The following is a 23,598-nucleotide window of genomic DNA, read 5'->3' as shown; positions in this document are numbered from 1 at the left end:
GCCCTTTAAGTAAGCACTTTGCCAAGCAGGGGCAAACATCTTTAAAACAGACCATATGTTTGCTTTGCAAATATTTGCCCATCTTTTCTGTTTACGGATTAGATTCTGTGGGTTATTTGAATAGCTTAAATTGTGGCGGTTACAGCTCTCTTTCATGTGTCATTTCTTGCTTCGGTGCAACTGCTTATGTCTGCCCAAAGAGCTCTAAATAGATTGCTATTCAGATCTACACAAATCCCATTAAAAATGAAGGAAGCTCTGTCCTCAAAATCAAATGGAGAGGAAAATGGGTTCTTAAATATAAGCAAGTTTACCCCATTAACTGTCAAAAGGGTTAGCCCTATTGTGTTAGTGCCTATTTAATTTTAACGGACATCACTTCTGAAGAGAAAGCTTGAGGCTGCAAGAAAGCCGAATTTTGACGTCCCTTATTTACTCTTTTGGAGTTACAAGCCCGTGGTCAAGTGGGAGAGGTTTCCAAGGCCAATTATATTGACAAAAATCAATTAAAGGAAAATGTCAGCATCCACTCTCAGTAAATAACTTTGCCCAGGGTACCATTTCTAGCCCAGAAGCAATTTGGAAGGGGAGCGGAAAAGAGAAACAAAAGCTTTCTGAGCCACTTGTCCCTCAGGCCCAAACTGGATGAGTAGCAGGGCCTGCTCCCCAAACTGGGAACTGGCAAAGCCTCCAGTACGGAGCAGAGTAATTAGAGAGCGTTTTCCTAAAGGAAATCTGTGTCTGTGAGGCTGTCTAGACCATCTGACAGCTAACAAACATTTGGGGACATGATCAACTGATGCGTTTGAGTGAGGGAACCAAGGGGAAACAGTTTTTCCCTGGGAAACATTTGATTAACATGTTTATTTTAAAACCAGTATGTTCTGCTGTATTTCGGGGAAAATTCCAGAGAAAAACAGCAACTGCCACCCAGAGCCCTTATGATTGGATGTCAGAAGGGCCCCAAGGGGGGTCTGACCAGAGACTGCCAGTGATTAGCTGGGACAGAACAGGACAGCGTGCATTGAGGCGAGAGGAGTTAACCTCCTCTCGGGGCTTAATTTGGAATGGAAGAGTTGCCAAAACTCAAGCAATTATGTCAGTTTGCATGTTCAATGTGCTCTGAATTTGAATATGCTCCGTTTTTACCAAAATTCCCAATACTGCCGCACATTCAGTTTATTTGGAAGAGCAGCCTAAAAGTACAGTAAACTCTATGGGGTTTAGAAGATTAGCTGTCTAAACTCTGTTTTACTTTCATAACTCTAGACTGTAAGCTCATTATGGGCAGGGAACACGTCGGCTAATCCTGTCACACTCTCCCAAGTGCACAGTACAGTGCTCTGCACTGAGTAAGCGCTCAGTAAATACTATCGATTACTGATCTGCTAAGTCCAAGCAGGAGTCTGCCCAAGGGAAGCCCAGTCACCTTTCCCGTTTGAACCCAGCTAGGACTGGTTTCTGAAAAACTTCGGGGATCTTTTAAATACCCTCTTAGAATGGAACTCAGACAAGGTATTGTCTACCCAGGCAAAGAGAATTGATTTATCTCCAGTAGATTGGATGAATATAGACCCACTATTATGGGTGATTTTTGGGGGTGGGAGGGTGGGGGAGAGGAATGGTTCCCTTAATCCTCCCCAATAACATTTTTGCTTAAATCACCCAGGAAAATTCCACTTCATTCTGTCACTGTAGGCACAGATCTAAAAAAAAAATGCTTTGTCCTCAAAGAGTGATTAATGTCTATGTAGCCATACCTATCTGTTTAAAAAAAAAAGTTGGCCCCAGCAAATATTTACCTAGCCTTAGGCCATGTAATATTTAAACCATTTTTCATAGTCAATATATACATAGAATGAATTGAATTTTTCCTGGAGAGCTAAATGTGTACCAATTTCAAAAGGCAGAGTTAAAACTACCTTCTGAATTCAAATTCTGGAGAGTTGTGGTTCTCCTTTCACTATCCCAAAATGTCCACTTTGTGAAGGAAAATCTCCAAATCAAGTGCATTGTCCAGATTTCCTGCTTCCAGGACATATTTCAAACCAACTTTTCCTGTAAAGTGCTTCTCTGTCCATAATTTTGATTACTCCTTCCTTTCCGTACTTCTCTATCCATAATTTTGATTACTCCTTCCTTTCCGTACTTCTCTATCCATAATTTTGATTACTCCTTCCTTTCCGTACTTCTCTATCCATAATTTTGATTACTCCTCCCTTTCCTTAGTATTCACTGACTGCCTGTTGTGTTCATAACACTGTATTAGTAGCTTGAGAGCATACAGTTATAGTAAAAGACACTGTCCTTGCCTTCAAGGAGCTTACAGTCGAATGGAGGAAACAAGAAGACACAAATTGTATACCAGGCAGTACAAAAAAAGTAGAAATATAGAAAGAACTGTTTAAAAACAGAAGTACGCAAAACATGAATAAATGGAATAAACAGATTATACCCGTGAGGGGTAAGGATTACTCAGAAGTCTTTTGAGAGAAGCAGCGTGGCTCAGTGGAAAGAGCCCAGGCTTTGGAGTCAGAGGTCATGGGTTCAAATCACGGCTCTGCCAATTACCAGCTGTGTGACTTTGGGCAAGTCACTTCACTTCTCTGGGCCTCAGTTACCTCATCTGTAAAATGGGAATTAAGACTGTGAGCCCCCCATGGGACAACCTCATCACCTTGTAACCTCCCCAGCGCTTAGAACAGTGCTTTGCACATAGTAAGCGCTTAATAAATGCCATTATTATTATTATTATTATTTTGAGGATTCCTCAAGTTTCTTGAGCCAGAAGAGTTTTCCAATGAATTGGGAGACCTTCCTGACTCTAGTTTCCAGTTGGGTGACTGCATTCTGAAGCAGCGTGGCTCAGTGGAAAAGAGCCCGGGCTTTGGAGTCAGAGGTCATGGGTTCAAACCCCGGCTCCACCAATTGTCAGCTGTGTGACTTTGGGCAAGTCACTTAACTTCTCTGTGCCTCAGTTACCTCATCTGTAAAATGGGGACTAAGACTGTGAGCCCCACGTGGGACAACCTGATCACCATGTAACCTCCCCAGCGCTTAGAACAGTGCTTTGCACATAGTAAGCGCTTAATAAATGCCATTATTATTATTATTATTCTGAAGCAAGGTAGCATTGGTATAGGATAAACAGGACAGTACCAAACGTCCAACCCAAGTTCACTCAAATGGGGATGGGGGAAAAGATACCAAAGCTTGTCCGAGAGACGTAATAATAGTAATAATAATAGTAAAGTGCTTACTATGTGCCAAGCACTGTTCTAAGCGCTGGGGTAGATACAAGGTAACAGGTTGTCTCACATGGGGCTCACAGTCTTAATCCCCATTTTACAGATGAGGGAACTGAGGCCCAGAGAAGTGAAGTGACTTGCCCAAAGTCACACAGAGCTGGGATTAGAGCCCACGACCTATGACTCCCAAGCCCAAGCTCTTTCCACTAAACCACGCTGCTTCTCTAATGTCAGCGTGGCATTATCCCCCCCATCCACCCCAACCAGCGATGTTGCTGTGAGTTTATAAACAGCTCATTCCCACTACCAAAGGGAAAATGGGTTTCTTTGAATGTATTGTTCTTTAGTAGACCTCTAGCTCACATAATTGTGGAGTTTTAACATAGGGTTCCGAAGCCTCTGGAATCGAAGTCTTTTGCAAATCCAATATTTTGAAGGTCTGAGCTTTCCAAATTTTTCATTCTACCGAAGCCTTTCTATTGAGAGGAACTTCAAACTGCTCAGCAGAAGCAGCTGTTAGAAAAATAAATCTACCCACCGACTCACAAAGGGAAATTTAAAAATAAAATGTTTTTCCAGCTTCCTGGTTTAAAAATACCACGCTTGCTGAAACTTGTATGGATTAAAAATAGCCTTTAAATGGAGATATCGTGTTTATTCGAGATTCTATTTACTTGAGATTCTATGCCTGAAGTATTTAAGGAAGGCAGCAGTCAGAGTTTGGAAATCACTTAAAGACTGCGGGAGTAACCAAGAGAAGTCAGGATTAAGATTGAGCCTGGCCCTGGATGAAGTACAGGATTGTAGCTCGTTGCGGGCAGGGACTGTGTCTACCAACTCTGTCTAGCGTACACTCCCAAGCATTTAGTACGATAGTCTGCACGCAGTAAGCGCTCAATAAGTACCTCTGATCGACCGGTACGTCCCACTAGGTAGAGGAAGTAGATTTTGAAAGGAAGCGGGAAGCCTCTTCTTATCAGAGAAGTGACATGCCCAAGGTCACACAGCAGACATGTGGCAGAGTCGGGTTCGAACCCAGGACCTCTGACTCCAAAGCCCGTGCTCTTTCCACTGAACCACTTGTCAGCTGTGTGACCTTGGGCAAGCCACTTAACTGCTCTGTGCCTCAGTTACCTCATCTGGAAAATGGGGATGAAGACTGGGAGCCCCACGTGGGACAACCTGATCACCCTGTATCCCCCCAGTGCTTAGAACAGTGCATCGCACATAGTAAGCGCTTAACAAATACCATCATTATCATCACAGTGCTCTGCACACAGTAAGGGCTCAATAAATACAATTGAATGAATCATTATTACTATTATAGAGAAGCAGCGTGGCTCAGTGGAAAGAGCCCGGGCTTGGGAGTCAGAGGTCAAGGGTTCGAATCCCGGCTCTGCCACATGTCTGCTGTGTGACCTTGGGCAAGTCACTTAACTTCTCTGAGCCTCAGTTCCCTCATCTGTAAAATGGGGATTAAGCTTGTGAGCCCCACGTGGGACAACCTGAGAAGCAGCGTGGCTCAGTGGAGAAGAGCCCGGGCTTTGGAGTCAGAGGTCATGGGTTCAAACCCTGGCTCCGCCAATTGTCAGCTGTGTGACTTTGGGCAAGTCACTTCACTTCTCTGTGCCTCAGTTACCTCATCTGTAAAATGGGGATTGAGACTGTGAGCCCCACATAGGACAACCTGATCACCTTGTAACCTCCCCAGCGCTTAGAACAGTGCTTTGCACATAGTAAGCGCTTAATAAATGCCATAATTATTATTATTATTATTGTATCCCCCTCAGCGCTTAGAACAGTGCTTTGCACATAGTAAGCGCTTAACAAATGCCATTATTACATGAGAAGACAGCTGAGAAAACGGAGAAAGGTTGGACTACCAAGGACCACGTGGGGCAGGGACAGTGTCTGATCTGATTCCACTGTCTCTGCCTCATTGCTTGGCAGATAGTAAGCCCTTAACAATTACAACAATTACTATTAGTAAGGGCAAGGTTAGAAGGAGAGCTCATATAATAATAATAATAATAATAATGGCATTTATTATCATATCTCTAGGCTCCGCACTCTTTCTACTAAATCACACTACTGCTGAAATGCCACCTCATCCACAAGGTATTCTCTCTCATTTCTCTTACTTCCCATTTGTGAACCGAGGAAAAGAAAACACACTTTGAGAAATATTCATTCTAGCAGATCTTAACTAAATAGAGATGCCTGTTTACTTTTCTTCTTCTGTGGACACGAGGGAGTTTGGATTTAAGTATTGCTTTCGGGACGGAAAATCGTATCAGGGCATTGGCTGGGGGAAAGGAGTGAAGAAGAGTTTCACTTAATCCCCCCAAACATAACATCATTAGTACCAGCTGGATTGGAAAAAAAAAATCAAAAACAATCAAAATTAAATAGTCTTTCTTAATGGCGTGCTTGTGTCATGTTATCTTTCATTAAAGTAAATGCCTTTATCATGCAAAGCAAGAAAATCGTACTTAATGTAGCTGGTGAACAAATTTGACAATGAAAAACTTGCCAACATTCACGAGTGGAATGATAAAGGTGATTCATCAGCTTTGAGAACAGCAGACACAATTTTCAAAATTCAGTGAACAATATCCCTAAATGCACAATTAAGCCTTGAAGAATAGTTGTTATTTACTGGGATGTAGCCTATAAAAGCATCATCAATCTCATTCAGAAGGGAAATGGTTCCTCTGGACAATACCAGAAATATTTTAATCCTGGCAAAGCCTGTTGATTCTAGGGATAACTAGTACTTTTGTAATATGCAGAACCTGATTTGATAGTGCACAATTGATCCCTCCACCAAAGGGAGAGCGAGTGCAGGGATTTAATCCTCGTTTTTCAGATGAGGGAACGGGCACAGAGAAGTTATAGACTAGAGGATGAGCTTACAGTTTAGCGATGGGCAGTGATTGATTGATTGATTGGGATGCCCTGAGTGGCTGGCTTAGAGTGGCATCACGTTTAATAGAATCGCTCAAGAAACTGTCTCATTTTACTACGCTCGCATCTACCTGGGGATTCCTTTGAAGACACCCAGTCACCGGGAGGTGAGGTGAACTGTAAACTACCTTGAGGGTAGGGAACATGTCTACCAACTCTGTTAAACTGTAGTCTCCCAAGTGCTTATTACAGTGGTTTGCATAAATATGACTGAAGAATTGATTGATTGATTGAGGTACCCACCAGGATTGTGGGCAACAGTAGTGCTTTAATAATAATAATAATAATAATAATGGCATTTATTAAGCGCTTACTATGTGCAAAGCACTGTTCTAAGCGCTGGGGAGTTTACAAGGTGATCAGATTGTGTGTGTGTATTGTCGTCAACCCCAAACCCTAATGGGAGAAATAATATTAGTAGACCTCAGCCTCTTTCCTTCTCCAGCAACTTATGTCCCTTGTAACTTCTGTGGAACCAGAAGTGGCAAAGGTAGCAGAAGCGGTTAATATGGACTCCATCAGATGGGCTGGCACATCTGGGAACATCTGATAATAATAATGATAATAATAATGGTATTTGTTAAGCGCTTACTATGTGCCAAGCACTGTTCTAAGCGCTGAGGTAGAAACGAGATAATCAGGCTGTCCCACGTGGGGCTCACAGTCTTAATCCCCATTCTACAGATGAGGTAACTGAGGTACAGAGTTGAGTGACTTGTCCAAAGTCACACAGCTGACAAGTGGCAGAGCCAGGATTAGAACCCACGACTTCGGAGTCCCAAGCCTAGGCTCTTTCCGCTGAGCCACGATCAGTGAAGGGGAAAGCAGCCCTTCAGACTTTAATGAGGTCCCTCCTGACACAGAATGGGGACTTTTGATTCCCAGCCGTTCCAACCGACACGGAGCAGGGTTCCATCTATCATGAGGGTGATGATAATCAGGAGAATGGTGATGGTCATAATTATATATACTTAGCTGAATTCTTTATGAATCATTCTTCATTAAGGGTCCTAGCTACAGGCTATTATTAGCATCTGTAGAAGAAAATAGATTGATGTTATTTTTGAACCGACATGTCCCCAAGGTATCTTTGGAGTCCTCCTTTTGAGAGCAAACAGGTTCTGTCTGCTTTGTATCATCATTATTTGCCAACAGCAGATAATTTTTTGACCACCTTAAATGTCTGTACAGAAATTTCTGGTGTGTCATGTGTAAATGCAAAAGCCCAGCAGTTAAAATATTTACTTCGCTTTCTATCAGGATAATGCTATTAGACCAAAATTTTACTTTAGCATTTTGCATAATTTGAACTCATTGCTATGACAAAATTAAGCGGGATCAAACCTATCTTGGGATGCTTTCCCGAAAAGCACATATTTACAAAGGAAAAACTGCTTATCGCCTGCCATTTGTTTTTATATCTATAATAAACATACATAAAAAACAAAATCTCTATTGCTGTTCAAATGAATAGGCGGGACAACAACAGGTAGGGCAGTTTGAAAAGTATTCTCTGCCTCCCCCTCTTCCCCGGCGTTAGGCTTGGCAAATTCAGCTCCACCTCTTTCAGATCTAGGTATCCAAAGGTGCCAGTACTGAACAAATTGACTTTTCTGGCTGACTTAATCATCCACACCCTACATCTTTGAGAGGCAGGCGGCGATGGGGTTTTCGTCTTTTTCCGATGACTCTATTTGTAAGGATTTTATGTCCGCATCCCTTGCAGGAGAAAGCTCCTTATGTGCAGGCCACTTGTCTCTTCTTTCTGTTGCACTTCCCCAGGCGCTCAGTACACTGCTTTGGGATTAGACCCCCAGGCTTCTGATTCCCAGGCCTTTGCTCTATACACTCAGCCACGCTGCTTCTAGGCTATAATACCTGGCTACTAAATTCCCAGTTTGAAACCGGTTGAGTCGTGATTGTGAGCATCCTTTGCGGAAATGTCTCTGAAACTGATTAGGAAGCAGCGTGGCTTAGTGGAAAGAGGCCGGGCCTGGGAATCTGAGGACCTGGGTTCTTGTCCCGCTCTGCCACTTGCCAGCCGTGTGGCCTTGAGCAAGTCGCTTAATCAATCAATCAATTGTATTTATTGAGCACTTACTGTGTGCAGAGCACTGTACTAAGTGCTTGGGAAGTACAAGTTGGCAACATATAGAGACAGTCCCTACCCAACAGTGGGCTCACAGTCTAGAAGGGGGACGTAAGCGCCGAGGGCGGGATGTAGACCCAAGTGCATAGGCGATGCAGAGGGGAGGGCTGATAGAGGAAATGAGGGCTTAGTCAGGGAAAGCCTTTTGGAGGAGATGTGATTTCAGGAGGCCTTTAAATCTGGGCAAATTATCAGTCTGTCATGTATGAAGGAGCAGGGAGTTCGAGGCCCGAGGGAGAACGTGGGCAAAGGGTCAGCAATGAGACAGAAAAAAATCAAGATGCGGTGAGTAGGTTGGAATTAGTGGAGTGACGTGTGTGAGCTGGGTTGAAGTAGGAGGTCACCGAGGTAAGGTAGGAGGGGAGGAGTTGATCGAGTGCCTTATAGCTAATGGTAAGGAGTTTCTGTTTGAAACAGGTGTAACTGGGCAACCCCTGGAGGGTCTTGGTGAATGGGAAGACGTGGAATGGATGGTCGTGTTGAAAAATAATCTTGGCAACAGAGAGGAGAAAGGCAGGAGGCAGGGAGGCCAGTGAGGAGGCTGTTGTAGTGAAGGCAGGACTTAATTGCTTGGAGCAGCGTGGTAGCAGTTTGGACTGTGAACCCCATGTGGGCAAGGGACGGTGTCCGTCCTGGTTGTCCTTGTAGCTACCCCAGCACTTAGTACGGTGCTTGGCACAGCGATAGCCCTTAACAAATACCACAGTGACTATCATCATCTCTTCCTGGCAGGCCCAGCTGGTCTCCCTAGCCCTGAACTATGTCACAAGCAAAGGGCGGGCTTTAAGGGCACAGCAGTCAGTCATACTTATTGAGCGCTTACTGTGTTTAGAGCGCTGTCCTAAGTGCTTAGAAGAGTACGATATAACAGTATAGCAGACATATTCTCTGCCCGTGACAAGCTTCCAGCCTAGAGGGCTGTGTACAAGACTGCTTTGCCTTTGTTGCTCTTTTCAGAAAGGTGTCTTTGAACGGGAAAGGTGTTTGCTAATTGAGCATTGGAATCTCTCCCTTCATATGTTGATGGTAGGAGAAAGACAGTCTGCCCAGGACAGTTCCTGAGAGGCCGTCTCCACTCCCCCCAGTCCCTGAAAGCCACCAGGACCATACAGCATGTGAACATTGGAAACCAAGAGACCAATAAAACAGATGAAGCCCTCTTAAGCCAAAGAGCATGCAAACATAATGCCACCGATGGGGAAGATGCTGTTTCCAAGCCCATTTTAGGAAGAAGTAAACTTCAAAGAAAATATGCTGGCATAAGGACAACCGCTTATCCCCAACCAATTCTCAAGAATCGTCTGTACTCGCTTTGTTCTGGCAATTAAAAGTAGAAATATTTATTTTTTTAATTACAGAGATGCTGTTTCCCTCCCACAGTGAATAGGGGGTTTGTTCTGGTAGAAAGGCAAGGGAAAGGAGTTCTTTTAAGGCTGCTGAAGGAGCGGGAGAATTCATGATAATTCATGTCATTTATTTATTTTATTTTACTTATACATATCTATTCTATTTATTTTATTTTGTTAGTATGTTTGGTTTTGTTCTCTGCCCCCCCCTTTTAGACTGTGAGCCCACTGTTGGGTAGGGACTATCTCTGTATGTTGCCAACTTGTACTTCCCAAGCGCTTAGTACAGTGCTCTGCACACAGTAAGCGCTCAATAAATACAATTGATGATGATGATTGATGATGTCTGTTTGAGTCACTGGTTTTTAGACTTCCCTGGCCACACACCAGGAGCGGTCCCCTCTTCTCTCTCCCACCCCGTCAGAAGTCTGAATGAATGATTGAATGAGAATTTGCCCCGGTTTGGAGATACTAGATGTCTAATCTGTACGGAGCCCAATCCCTAGCAATCTCGTCTCGGTAAACAAAAACACCACATAGAAACATAGGTATTATTCTAAGTGCTTAATACAGTCCTTTGCACACTATATGTGCTCAATAAATACGATTGAATGAATGCGCTTACAGTCCCCATTCTATATGGCTGCCAGTCTCAGTAGTCTGTGATTTATATCATTCATGAGGGTGAAAATAAGCCAAAGCCAATGTCTCTGAAATGTACAAAGTCATCATAATACAGGGGACAAATATGGTGTGTACAACCTAAAGGGACTTAGGTTCATTTTCAAGTTCGGTGAATGCTTCAAGTCCAACTAAGTGTATTTTTGTTAACCTGGAACCCCAAATCCTGAGGAATAGAAGAGTGGGAGAAGCAGCGTGGCTCAGTGGCAAGAGCCCGGGCTTTGGAGTCAGAGGTTGTGGGTTCAAATCCCAGCTCCGCCAATTGTCGGCTGTGTGACTTTGGGCAAGTCACTTCACTTCTCTGGGCCCCAGTTCCCTCATCTGTAAAATGGGGGATTAAGACTGTGAGCCCCCCGTGGGACAACCAGATCACCTTGTAACCTCCCCAGCGCTTAGAACAGTGCTTTGCACATAGTAAGCGCTTAATAAATGCCAGTATTATTATTATTATCATAAAGGAAAGAATTGTCGTGAAGATTTGAATGTATTAGTGTTGCAGGAAATTGTTCACAGGCTATTTCAGTTCCTTTCAGATAAGATCACGGTCTGCATCTATGGCTTAAATCTTTGCTGGACTTAACATGTTACCCACATCCGCTCAGATGGCTTTATAATGTCCGTTTTAAACCCTTGTTTCTGTTAAGATTTCCTGTGCCTGAATTTTCATGCATTCTTCAGGATGGAGAAGTTATAGCACTTCCTTCAGGTCAAAACAGTTTTAAAGTATGTTTTAACAATGCCTTATTAATCAGCAGCACTGATTTGCATATCTGTAATTTATTTACCATAGTATCTGTCTCCCTCTCTAGATTGTGAGCTCCACGTGAGCAGGGATTGTTGTACCAACTCTGCTGTACCTTATTGGCAGAGCAGAGCACAAAGCATATACTAGGACAAAGTGATTCACCACCCCCTGGAATAGATTCCTCACCCAAGTGGTGGAGGACAATGTCACTTGATTTGGCTAGATCGGGTGCAGTTTGGGATGGTAATTTTCGCCTTGTTCTACGAAGGCTGGAAATTACCACTGCTGGTAAGATGGAGAAACCTCTGATAATTTTGGAGATTGGTCCCTGATCATAGGAATAATGATGATAATAATAATAATAACAATAATAATAATAATGATGATGATGATAGGAAGAAGATAATGTTGTATTTGGTAAGCTCTTACTATGTGCCAAGCACTGTGGAAGATACAGTACAATCCAATCGGACCCAGTTGCTGTCCCAAACGGAGCCCATAGTCTAAGGAGGAGAGAGAGCAGGCGTTTAGTTTCCCTTTTACAGATGGGGAGACTGAGGCACAGAGAAGTGAAGTCACTTGCCCACAGCGACTCAGCGGGTAGGTGGCGAAGTCGGAAGTAGAACCCAGATCTCTTGTCTCCCAGACCTGTCTTCTTTCCTAGGCTGCACTGGTTCCTCTAAAGCTCTCTGAGGTAAACTGGATTTCTTTCTTTTTTCCTTTCCTTTAGTTTGTGGCCCAGCCGAACTGCCAGCAGCTGCTCGCCTCTCGCTGGTATGACGAGTTTCCGGGCTGGAGGAGACGGCACTGGGCGGTGAAGATGTTGACGTGTGTGGTCATAGGACTTCTTTTCCCCGTCTTCTCCGTCTGCTACCTAATAGCCCCCAAAAGCCCCCTGGGACTCTTCATCAAGAAGCCATTCATCAAGTTTATCTGCCACACCGCGTCCTACTTGACTTTTTTGTTTCTCCTCTTGCTGGCCTCCCAGCACATCGACAGGTCAGACTTGAACATGCAGGGACCGCCGCCCACCATCGTCGAGTGGATGATATTACCGTGGGTCCTGGGTAATAATACTCATCATCATAATTGTGGTATTTGTTTTGCGCTTACTGTGTGCCAAGCACTTTGCTGAGCGCTGGGCTAGATACAGCATGGGACCCGGTCCCTGCCCCACCTAGGGCTTACGGTCGAAAGGGGAAGAACAGGCATCTGACCCCCGTCTACATTTACAGATGTAAAAATGCATCTGTTCAAGAAGTTAGCGCCAATTGGGACTCGGGAGCAGAAATCAATCAATCAGTTGTATTCATTGAGCGCTTATTGTGTGCAGAGCACTGTACTGAGCACTTGGGAGAGTACAGTATAACGATGTTTTTTTCTCGTGGTATCTGTTAAGCACTTCTTATGGGTCAAGCCCTGTTCTAAGAACTGGGGTGGATACAAGATAATCGTGTCGGACACAGTCCCTGTCCTAAATAGGGCTCATAGTCTTGCTCCCCATTTTGCAGATGAGGTAACTGAGGCACAGAGAGGTGAAGTGACTTGCCCAAGGCCACCCAGCAGAGTGGTGGTGGAACCGGGATTAGAACTCAAGACCTCCTGATTTCCAGGCCCATATTCTACCCACTACGCCATACGCTGCTTCCTTGTTTCTGTTCTCGGACTTCCCCTGAGATCTGTAGAATATCTTCCCTGATGTATTATCAATAGGTGCAGAACACTACTCAGTAGGCTATAATAACGATCATATATTTCCTGGGTACTGTACAGTTTTCTAAGTTCAGGGGTAGATATCATCATCATCGTCATCAATCATATTTATTGAGCGCTTACTATGTGCAGAGCACTGTACTAAGCGCTTGGGAAGTACAAATTGGCAACATATAGAGACAGTCCCTACCCAACAGTGGGCTCACAGTCTAAAAGGGGGAGACAGAGAACAGAACCAAACATACCAACAAAATAAAATAAGTAGGATAGAAATGTACAAGTAAAATAAAGATATAAAATCATCAGATCTAGTCCCTGCCCAACTTGAGGCTTGTAATCTAAGAGGTAGGGAGGACAGGATCTTATCCCCGTTTTACAGAGGGGGAAACTGAGACCCAGAGGGGTTGTGACTTGCTGGAGGCCTGGTGGCAAAGCAGGAATTGGGCCCTGAGATTCCTGATTGCCCACTCTGTGATCTGTCCACTAGACCATGCCATCTCTCTGCGTACAAGTCGTTCATCATCCTTCAATTGGCTTTTTGGGGGATTTTTTTCAACCTGTACGTCAGCAACGGTGAGGTGAAGAGCCACTCTCGAGGATGCGTTTGCAGATTTTCCCACATGAAAGCAACTCTCGATCTTGGTGTATTGGGGGAAGGGTGGGATGCTGCAATGCCTTCTTGCAAAGCACATTGTATTCTCTCAGCTTAGTTCCCGGGATTCAATGCGCCGGAAACAAAAATAACCCTCACAGAGCAGCTTGTAGTGGGTAAGGTGGGAAATAACTATTAGATCAGCCTGAGACCCACAGGACTTTTTATTTTAAGTAAAAAAAACCTCATTTTACTCATCTGTACTAGACACTTGTCTTTTGTTTTCCCTAGTCCTGACATTAATAATTACAGTTCTTCTTAAACCGAAGTTCTGAGCCACGCGGGCTGTATTTATAAACAACACAAAGACGTTTTTGAAATATTCCCATCGTGGAGACTCTGATCATCTCCCCAGCTGCTTCTGTCTGGATTTCCGAATCTTGGTTCCTTTTATTCTGCCTCCCCCGTTACTACAGGTTGGTTTGAATTTGGGTAGAGTAGGGATTGGATGTCAGCGAGCATTGTGACTGGCCGTGTACTCTGAGTCTCATTTTTCTGAAGCCTTGAAGGAGAGCAGACAGGATGGTGAGTGTGATAACCTGGTTAGCTGTGCATGGAGCAAGCGTACCTTTTTTAAAGGGATTTTACAGAGAAAAATGATTTCATTCCATCCTGACTGGGGCAATTTACTTTCGGGCCCCGAGTGATGTGCTTGGTGATTATAACGATAATGATGGTATTTGCTGAGCGCTTACTAAGTTCCAGGCGCTGGGGTGGATACAAGCAAATCAGGTTGGACACCTGGGGCTCACAGTCTCAATCCCCATTTTACAGATGAGGTAACTGAGGCCCAGTGAAGTGATGTGCCCAAGGTCACACAGCAGACATACTGTATTTTTAAGGTGCCAGGCACTGTTCTAAGCGCTGGGGTAGATATACAGTAATCTGTGTTGGACACAGTCCGTGTTCCACATGGGGCCCACGGCCTTAGTCCCCATTTTACAGGTGAGGTAACTGAGGCACAGAGAAGTTAAGTGATTTGCCCGAGGTCACACAGCAGATGAGTAGCAGAGCCAGGATTAGAACCCAGGCCCTTCTGAGACTCAGACCCGAGCTTTAACGGATTGATTGATTTAACCAACACTTTTACGTTGGTTCCTGGTTTGGGGATTATTTACCAACACGGTGGTGGTTCATGTCAACTAAATCAATGGTTGCAATTTGGTACTTAGCTAGTCGGTCCCCCAAGGCACCATCCAGATTGGCAACTTTCCAGTTAGCATGGACTCTAGCAGTGAACATTCTTCTCTCCAACATCCTCCTCTTCAGCTTCAGTGTGAGGTAGGAGAGATGTCAGGGTGGTTTTACCCAAATTCAGCTCCTGGTTGATAACTTTTGATAACAGGGCTTTCCCAATCGCCTTAATAGGAATAATCAGGTAAGAAGAAACAAAACTTCAACTGTGTTGATAATGGTGAAAAATCTAGAATGATGACTGTTTTGAGATTTGGGTGTTTTTTTTTCTCTGAGCGTGAGTGAGTGTGTGTGTGTGCACCATTGAATAATAGCTTAATAAACTTCCTTCGACATAGCCTCAATCCTTTCAACTGCTGCTGGAGAAAGACTTTGTACTGAATGGTCCGCCGTGTTCCCAGGAAGTCAGTGGGGCTTAGTCGATGAAATGATTTCCCTGAACTGCTCGAATCCTTCCTCGGATGTATTCTGGGGTCTGTTGCTCTTGATTTCATTCACAGTTAAGGGGAATCATGTACTTCAGACTCAGGGAAAAATTTCATCCTGAGTTTCAAGGTGACCTTTTTGGCATTCTTTCGGTGGTATCCTGCCAGCCAGAGTGCGAGATCGAAAGCAGAATATGGAATAGTCTCTCCCCCAAAGTACTTTCCGGGAAGACAAATGACACCGTTTTTATATCTCTGATTTTAGAGGCATAGAATTAAAGAATGGAGAAAGATATGGTTCTGCTTTGAAAATAAATAGCTTCAATATTTCTTCTAATTCTAGGTTTTATATGGGGTGAAATTAAACAGATGTGGGATGGCGGACTGCAGGATTACATCCACGACTGGTGGAACCTGATGGATTTTGTAATGAACTCCTTATACTTGGCAACAATCTCTTTGAAAATTGTTGCACTTTTAAAGGTAACTACTAATTATGCTACTAGTTAAAGCAAAGAGGGTAAGTGATTATTATTACTGAGATATGCTTTTGATACTTTCACATGTTTTTCCTTAAAGTGTGCCTTCAGCGGTTCTTTAGAGAAATCATAATCCGGGCCCCCCTGCTTACCTGCTGTGTGACCTTAGGGAAGTCACTTAACTTTTCTGGGCCTCAGTTCCCTCGTCTGGAAAATGGGGATTCAATACCTAATCTCCCTCCTACTTTGACTGTGAGCCCCATGTGGACTTGATGATCTTGTATCTACTACCCCAGCGCTTAGTACAGTGCTTAGAACAGAGTAAGAGTAACAAATATCACGGTTGTTATTATTATCATTTGAGTGCCTGAGAGCAATGCATCAAGCACTTAGGAAACTAAAACAGAGGCAAAAAAATGCATTCCCTACCCACAAGGAGCTTTTGCTTTTATGGGAAAGAAAAGGAGTACCAAATGTTTACAAATAGTAGAAGCACTGGGAAGAATAAGGGTCAGCTAAGGAATAGAATGGAAGTGCTAGGATGAAATAGCAGAATAAATGATTGACTGGTCAGTGGACTACAGATGCATTCTCCTTTCTGTGCCAAAGGGACTATTCAATAGGTGTCTTAAAAGGAATCGATTTCATTACAAAGACTGACTTTTGAGAGCATAGGACAAAAAGACCCCCCTCACCCCCCCAAAGACCACCACCCCATGTTCCTCTGCATCACTGCACCTAGATCAAAGCAGGGCTTCAAGATTCCTTGAACAAATGCTATATAGTCGGCAGCTTATCCCAAGATGAATACAATTCCACCCTCACTCAGGCACTGTTTAACGTACGCCACCTAAATATCCAATTTTATCCGAAAGCACACATAAACCTCATTTGCAGCTCAAATATTACCTTCCCGAATCATTCAAATTATATTTCCAGATCAAATGAATATGGCATAATATTGTTACACCTGAATTATCATCTCTTCATTCCCCTGATCCCCTTCAGCTTGACAGTGTCGGAAATCACACACTCCCATTACTCCTCAGGCTTTTGCGCGGCATCAATCTTACCCGAAACCACATACTGCGTCAACCGGTTTTTGTTCTGCAGTATTGAAATGAATTTGCCTTGGCGGTGACATTTCAAAACACTCCTGCCTTTCTCCCCTCCCTTCTTCCCAGGTTTCCCTTTTCCTGGAAACGATCAGAGGTTCGATAAGCCTAACGGAGATGTCTTTCCCCAGCTATATGAGTCGCGCCTCTGATTTAAGGCAGCCACTGGACCGCCCAACAGGAAGAGGGCGATTCTAAAAAACTGACAAGCTGCAGTCGAGAGGCCTTGCGTTGGTCTTTGCTGAATGACCCGGCGTGATAGAGGCCCTCGTAGGGAATTCTTCTCATCAGGGCTTTGTTTCCTACCTAAAACAGGGCCTGGCTCGGGGTGGGTTGGAGAAGGGAAGGAGATAGGGACAGGCTCCTCACAGACTTGGATCCTGACAGCAGAGCTGCCCTGCAGCCCTGTTTGATCGGGGGAGTAGTGGCCTGGAGGTTTCCAAAAATCTCTCTCTTCCCACTGTCTCCTACATCGCTCTCTTCCCACTGTCTCCTACATCGCCCCTCTCTCCCATTTTTTCAGGCTTGCCCTCCTGCTGGGACTGTTGACAAGTATTGAGCAGCTCTGTCCCTTCTTCCGTGGACGAAGGGAAAAGATCAGTTGCAGCAGCTTTGTCGGAAGGAAGGTTAGAGTTGAAGGATGGAAATGGAACTACCGTTGTGAGTTGGCTTTACTCGAGTTGACGTAAAGACCCCCAGGGTGCACTACAAGTGGAGGAAGATATGTACATATAAACCCCACCTTCCTCCGGGAAAGATGATTCAATCCTAGATGATGAAGAGAGTAGCTTTCTGACGCCCCTTTTTTCAGGCTTGCCCTCCTGCTGGGACTGTTGACAGGTACTGAGCAGCTCTGTCCCTTCTTCCGTGGACGAAGGGAAAAGATCAGTTGCAGCAGCTTTGTCGGAAGGAAGGTTAGAGCTGAAGGATGGAAATGGAACTACCGTTGTGAGTTGGCTTTACTCGAGTTAAAGTAAAGACCCCCGGGGTGCACTACACGTGGAGGAAGATATGTACATATAAACCCCACCTTCCCCCAGGAAAGATGATTCAATCCTAGATGATGAAGAGAGTAGCTTTCTGACGCCCGTCTCCCGACTAAGGAATTTTCTTTAGACTCTTTGGAAAGCTTTTGGAAGTGATTTGCTCTAAACTACTTCTAATTAGAGCATTCTTCTCGGCTCAAACACTAAGTCCAACATGGAGCCCAGTGAAACTGTTGCTGGCAACGCCAGCTATCCAGGGTAGCTAAAGCAATCCAAAAAGCAGAAACCAGGGACACTGAATTTGAAGGATTCACATCTCAGTGGCAGCCTCTGTTTTGGCTGAAGATTTGCAGTTATGGAATATAATGTAACAAAAGCAAGCAAATGAAAACCCTTTGTAGACTTTTTTTTTTGAAAGATGAGAAAGCATGTGTCAGGCTATTTTGGTCTCCATCTCAAAAATAAAGCCACTCTTTGTTTTATTACACCCTAGGATGCTTTCAATTTTACGTGAGAACAGAAGTCTGAACACACAGCTGCTAGTGTCTGGACTCAAGAACAAACAGCTCAAAGTAGGGCTGTTTGAACCCCCTAGGACTATTACTGTGATATACAGTTGGATTTTATTTCTTCAGGCATGAAATATCTAAGTTAAAGACAACCCGGTTGAATATTAAGTTTGGGGAAAAATATATCTGGGTGCTCAGCGTTTTATTTTACTTGAAGGGCCAGGCTTCCGCTATCTCTTTTTTCCTACCCAAAGATGGAGTTTACCGGGTATTGTGCTCTGTAGGGGAAGTATTTTTTTTGCTTTTTTTTTATTATTCCAAAGGAAAGAACATTTGCTCTCCTGGTCTGTAATCCTATGAAAACTTCCAAACCGTTATCCCGAGTTACTTGTCTTTTTCCTTTCCTTTTCTCCCCAAGCTAATGCTTGGACATCTGTTCATCATCAATCGTATTTATTGAGTGCTTACTATGTGCAGAGCACTGTACTAAGCGCTTGGGAAGTACATATTAGCAACATCTAGAGACAGTCCCTACCCGACATTGGGCTCACAGTCTAAAAGGGGGAGACAGAGAACAAAACCAAACATACTAACAAAATAAAATAAATAGAATAGATATGTACAAGTAAAATAAATAAATAGAGTAATAAATATGTACAAACATATATGCATACATACAGGTGCTGTGGGGAAGGGAAGGAGGTAAGATGAATCCGCCAATGAAGCAATAGCGTTTGCAGAGTTCCTACCATTTGGGGAACCCTGTATGAGATGCCTGGGAGAATGCAATGTGAGTAAAAGACACGGTTCCTGCCCCCAGAGAGCTTACAGTCTAAATGAGAAACAGGCCACCACCCAATTATTTCCAGTTCGCCCCAAAGAGTTACAACTACTTCTAATGAGAGGATGAACAGGCAAATGAAAAAGTATATAAATGGCACTGTAAATGTTTGCTCCAGTGTTGTGGTGGCTGTTGTGCTGACATAACCTGGGCTGAAGGATGAATCAGGGAACACTTTCTGAATAATTCGAGGAGCGTATCTGCTCCCAAGCAAGAAGGGATTCTGCTATTCTCCCCAAGGTTTGTGTCTCAATATTGTAAAGTTAGGCCAAAGAAGTCATCTTTAGGGTCATTCCGGGGCAGAACGCAAAGGAAACTACCACAGGCTGGTGGAGCCACAGTTTCAGTGTCCAGCCCACTTTTCAGATAGAGGTTTGAGGGTATAGAAACGAGGCTTTAGAAGACTCGTAAATTGCTGCCAGTAAACGGGTCAGACTCGGGTGTTTGCAGATGTGTCTTCATTCATTTGCATTCTCAGATTCAAGAAAAACCTGGCCCTAGGGATATTTTTTTTCTATCTAGGAGAGGAGGATTTGATCATTTTGGTCAATTTCCCCCAAATCCTGTAGAGCCATTAGTTAACTGTGGATTTGTCGTGGCCTTGGGACCTTTCTCATGCATATTTCATTGGCCTCAATACACTGGCTGATGATTTTATTTTGATCTTTCGCCCCTTTGCGCCATTGCTGGAGATTTTATTTATTACATTTGTCTTCAATTGTTCAGAAGTTTAAGGATCACCCATATACGCACGTTGCCTATATTTCTGACCCTTCAAAATGCAATGAAAACCAAACGGGCCAAAGATTAACTTCAGAGATAGGATTTCATTTTTCGTGCTTCAGCTTTCTTCTCAAAAAGGAAATAATTGTGCATCAGTCCCATTATTCTTCTGTCAGCGAGGTCACCCCAACTACTGTCGTCCCCATTTTTCAGATGGAAAAATTGGCGCCCCCAAAACATCCTTCTGCTATTCTTGGCACACCCAAAATATCCTTCTGCTATTCTTTTCTTCCTTTCTTCCCAAGTGCCTGTGGCACTCCATTACCTTGGCCTTCTGTTGTCTATCACTTAGGCTGTATCCGCTAGGCTCTCCTATCTCAGGAGAAAGCCGGAATCAAACTCGAATCCTTTACCTCTGACAGAAATCTTTTCCCTTGCTAGCTTTCTGTCAATCCTGATGAAGTGAGATGGGAGTCTTGGGTTGGCCCGGAGGGCCACTGATTTGACCTTGGCCAAGGCTTTGACCTGTAATGACTCACCCCAGTTCCCCAGTATTGTATTCTCATCGACCATGGCCACCTATATGTTGTTAGCTCATTTTCCAGAAATGAAACCATTGCAAATCGAATCAGCTCTGAATTCTTGAATGAGGATTTTCTAGATGGGCAATATGTAAAAGCGTAAACCAGGAATTCAAAACCTCCAAATACGCCCTGTGAGTTATGCAAGTTCAGGATACTTCACAAGTAAAAAAGACAACTGCTATACTGACAGTCTGTATTAATCCCTTCAAATTGCATTTACTAACCCTTCATTAATTGAAAAGGTGTAAGGTGATATTTGGGTGTGTGTATGGAAATGAAATAAATGCATCTAGTAAGGTACGGGTGGAATTATTTCCCCAGTGAACTTCTAAAAGACCTGTAGCTAAAAATCCAAGTTGTCATTTTCACCTACTCCGAAACAAAAGACGGAAAATGACCATCACCTCCCTTGGTTGAATAGTAGGTGGATTTCTCAAACGTTACCACCTCCGGGCTGAGACTGTGTATGAGAAATTTCAAACCTAGTTATCAGCGGATCGAAACTAAGGGAAATGATCGCCCTCTGGTACAAACTTGATTTTCTAAACTGCCAGTCTTGCATCTTGAATCGAAGATAGAAGTCAAAGTTGGAAATCTTGACCTAAGCCACTTTCTAGCTTTTTCTACCCCAGGCAGGTCACGAACACCCTTGTGTTCGAATGCATAGCTTCCCCATTTATTACGAGGAAATGAAAACCTCTTCTACTAACCCATCTCAGGATGCTTAGGCAAGAATTAATGGGTTAGCGTTCAGAACGCTAAGTGTTCAATCAACCCATGGTATTTATTGAGGACTTACAGCCTGCAGAGCACTGTCATAACTGCTTGGTAAAGTACAGTGCAGTTGGGAAAATGTTGTTGGCAAATGTGGGTTGCTGCCCACAGTTAGCTTACAATCAAGTGGGGTCACTGAGGTCACTGGTCTCATGGCCAAGTTTAGCCTGGAAGTTGTAAAAATTAGCACCGGTTATATGAATTTTCTAATATCGACTGTACTTGTGGTTTAGTAGTCTATTTTTTAATGACATTTACATAGTGATTACTATGCCTGGCACATAGTAAGCGCTTAACAATCAATCAATCAATCAAATTTATTGAGCGCTTACTATGTGCAGAGCACTGTACTAAGCGCTTGGGAAGTACAAATTGGCAACATATAGAGACAGTCCCTACCCAACATTGGGCTCACAGTCTAAAAGACCAAATACCAGTCCAACAAATACCATAATTATTATTATTATTATTGTTATTTTACTATATGCCAGGCACTATACTAAGCACTGGGGTAGATGACGATGATGGTATTTGTTAAGCACTTACTGTGTGTCAAGTCCTGTTCTAAGCGCTGGGGTAGATACAAGCTAATGAGGTTGGACACTGTCCCTGTCCCACATGGGGCTCACAGTCTTCATCCCTGTTTTACAGATGAGGGAACTGAGGCACAGAGAAGTTAAGTGACTTGTCCAAGGTTACACAGCAGGTACATGGCAGAGCCGGGTTTAGAACCCAGGTCCTTCTGCCACCCAGGCCCGGGCTCTGTTTTCCAGGCCACGCTGCTTCTCTACAATTGTAATCTAATATTGACTCCCCTCTGTGGGGTCTGAACCATGAGCTCCATCTAACTTGGAGCATGCCTGTGTCACTGTTGTTGTTGTTATTATTATTATTATTATCAGTGGATTTATTAAGTGCTTACTTTGTGCCAAGCACTGTATTAAGCACTGGGGTAGATAATAATAATTATCATATTTGTTAAGCGCTTACTATGTGCCGAGCACTGCTCTAAGTGCTGGGGTGGGTACAAGCAAATAATAATTATGGTATTTGTTATGTGCTTACTGTGTGCCAGATACCGTCTAAGAACTGGGCTGGATACAAGCAGACAATAATCCTAATAATTAATAGTTAATAATGAATTGGGGAAGCAGCAGAGTATAGTGGATAGAGCGTGGGCCTGGGAGTGTCAGTGTCATGAGTTCTAATCCCGGCTCTACCACTTGTCTATTGTGTGACCTGGGGCAAGTCACTTTACTTCTCTGGGCCTCAGTTACCTCATCTGTAATCAGGGGATTGAGACTGTGAGCCCCATTGAGATTGTGTCTAAACCGATTTGCTTGTATCCACCCCCGTGCTTAGTACAGTGCCTGGCACATACTAAGCACTTAATACCATTATTATTGTTGTTGTTATTATGGTATTAGTTAAGTGCTTACTATGTGCCGAGCACTGTTCTAAGCGCTGGGGTAGAGACAAGCAAATAATAATAATAATGATTATGGCATTTGTTAAATAATAGAGAAGCAGCGTGGCTCAGTGGAAAGAGCCCAGGCTTTGGAGTCAGAGGTCATGGATTCAAATCCCGGCTCTGCCAATTGTCAGTTGTGTGACTTTGGGCAAGTCACTTCACTTCTTTGTGCCTCAGTTCCCTCATCTGTAAAATGGGGATAAAGACTGTGAGCCCCATGTGGGACAACCTGATCACCTTGTAACCTCCCCAGCACTTAGAACAGTGCGTTGCACATAGTAAGCGCTTAATAAATGCCATTATTATTATTATTATTAAACACTTAGATACAAGATAATCAGTTGGAACTTAGTCCCTGTTCCATATGGGGCTCAGAGTCTAGGTAGGAAATAGTAGGATTGAATGCTCCTTCTACAAATGAGGAAATTAAGACACAGAGAACTGAAGCGACTTGCCCAAGGTCCCACAGCAGACGCGTGGCAGAACCGGGTATTAGAACCCAGGTCCTTTGACTCCCAGGCTTGTGCTCTTTCCACTAGGCCACACTGCTTCCCTAGTGTCGTAGTTAAGGAAAACAGACCCAATTGGATGTTCATTAGAGAATTAGGAAAATTGAATTTGGGACTAGAACAACAAAAACGAGAAGGGTAAATAGAGTTGATGGTTCTGACCCACTGAGGGTGGGAATGGGGTGACATAAACCGTTTTCAGTCCCGGTCAATTCCCATTGAGCCCAAGTTCCTTCGAGCTATCTGCCATTTTTGATAAGGTGAAGGGGAGACCAACAGTATTTGTTGAGCGCTTGCTCTGTGCAGAGCCCAGCAACGAAGCGCTCGAGGGAGGACAAAAGAGTAAGTAGACACAATCCCTGTTCTCAAGGGCCTTCTAATCTATCGGGGTCTCTAAGAGAAGAAATAAAGCCAGAGGGTGGTGCTTTGGGAACTTAACCAGATCCGTTATATTAGGAAGATGAAGTGCTGTGCTTTATGTGGAACC

General features: G+C 43.7%; 1 protein-coding gene across 3 annotated transcripts in view; it reads left to right on the top strand.

Annotated features, from left to right (window-relative positions):
- Positions 1–23,598, top strand: part of TRPC4 (transient receptor potential cation channel subfamily C member 4) — a 69,672-nt gene that overhangs the window by 33,112 nt on the left and 12,962 nt on the right. The window contains exons 3-4 of one of the 3 annotated variants that reach the window (XM_038761776.1): positions 11,867–12,203; positions 15,464–15,603. In XM_038761776.1, the coding sequence (XP_038617704.1) occupies positions 11,867–12,203; positions 15,464–15,603 (477 nt within the window). Of the gene's footprint in view, positions 1–11,866; positions 12,204–15,463; positions 15,604–23,598 lie in introns of those variants that run through there. The other 2 variants (XM_038761778.1, XM_038761777.1) reach the window with 2 other exon arrangements.

Source organism: Tachyglossus aculeatus, chromosome 20, assembly GCF_015852505.1.
Source record: "Tachyglossus aculeatus isolate mTacAcu1 chromosome 20, mTacAcu1.pri, whole genome shotgun sequence".
Classification (NCBI taxonomy): Eukaryota; Metazoa; Chordata; class Mammalia; order Monotremata; family Tachyglossidae; genus Tachyglossus; species Tachyglossus aculeatus.
This window is presented reverse-complemented; position numbering and strand designations above follow the sequence as displayed.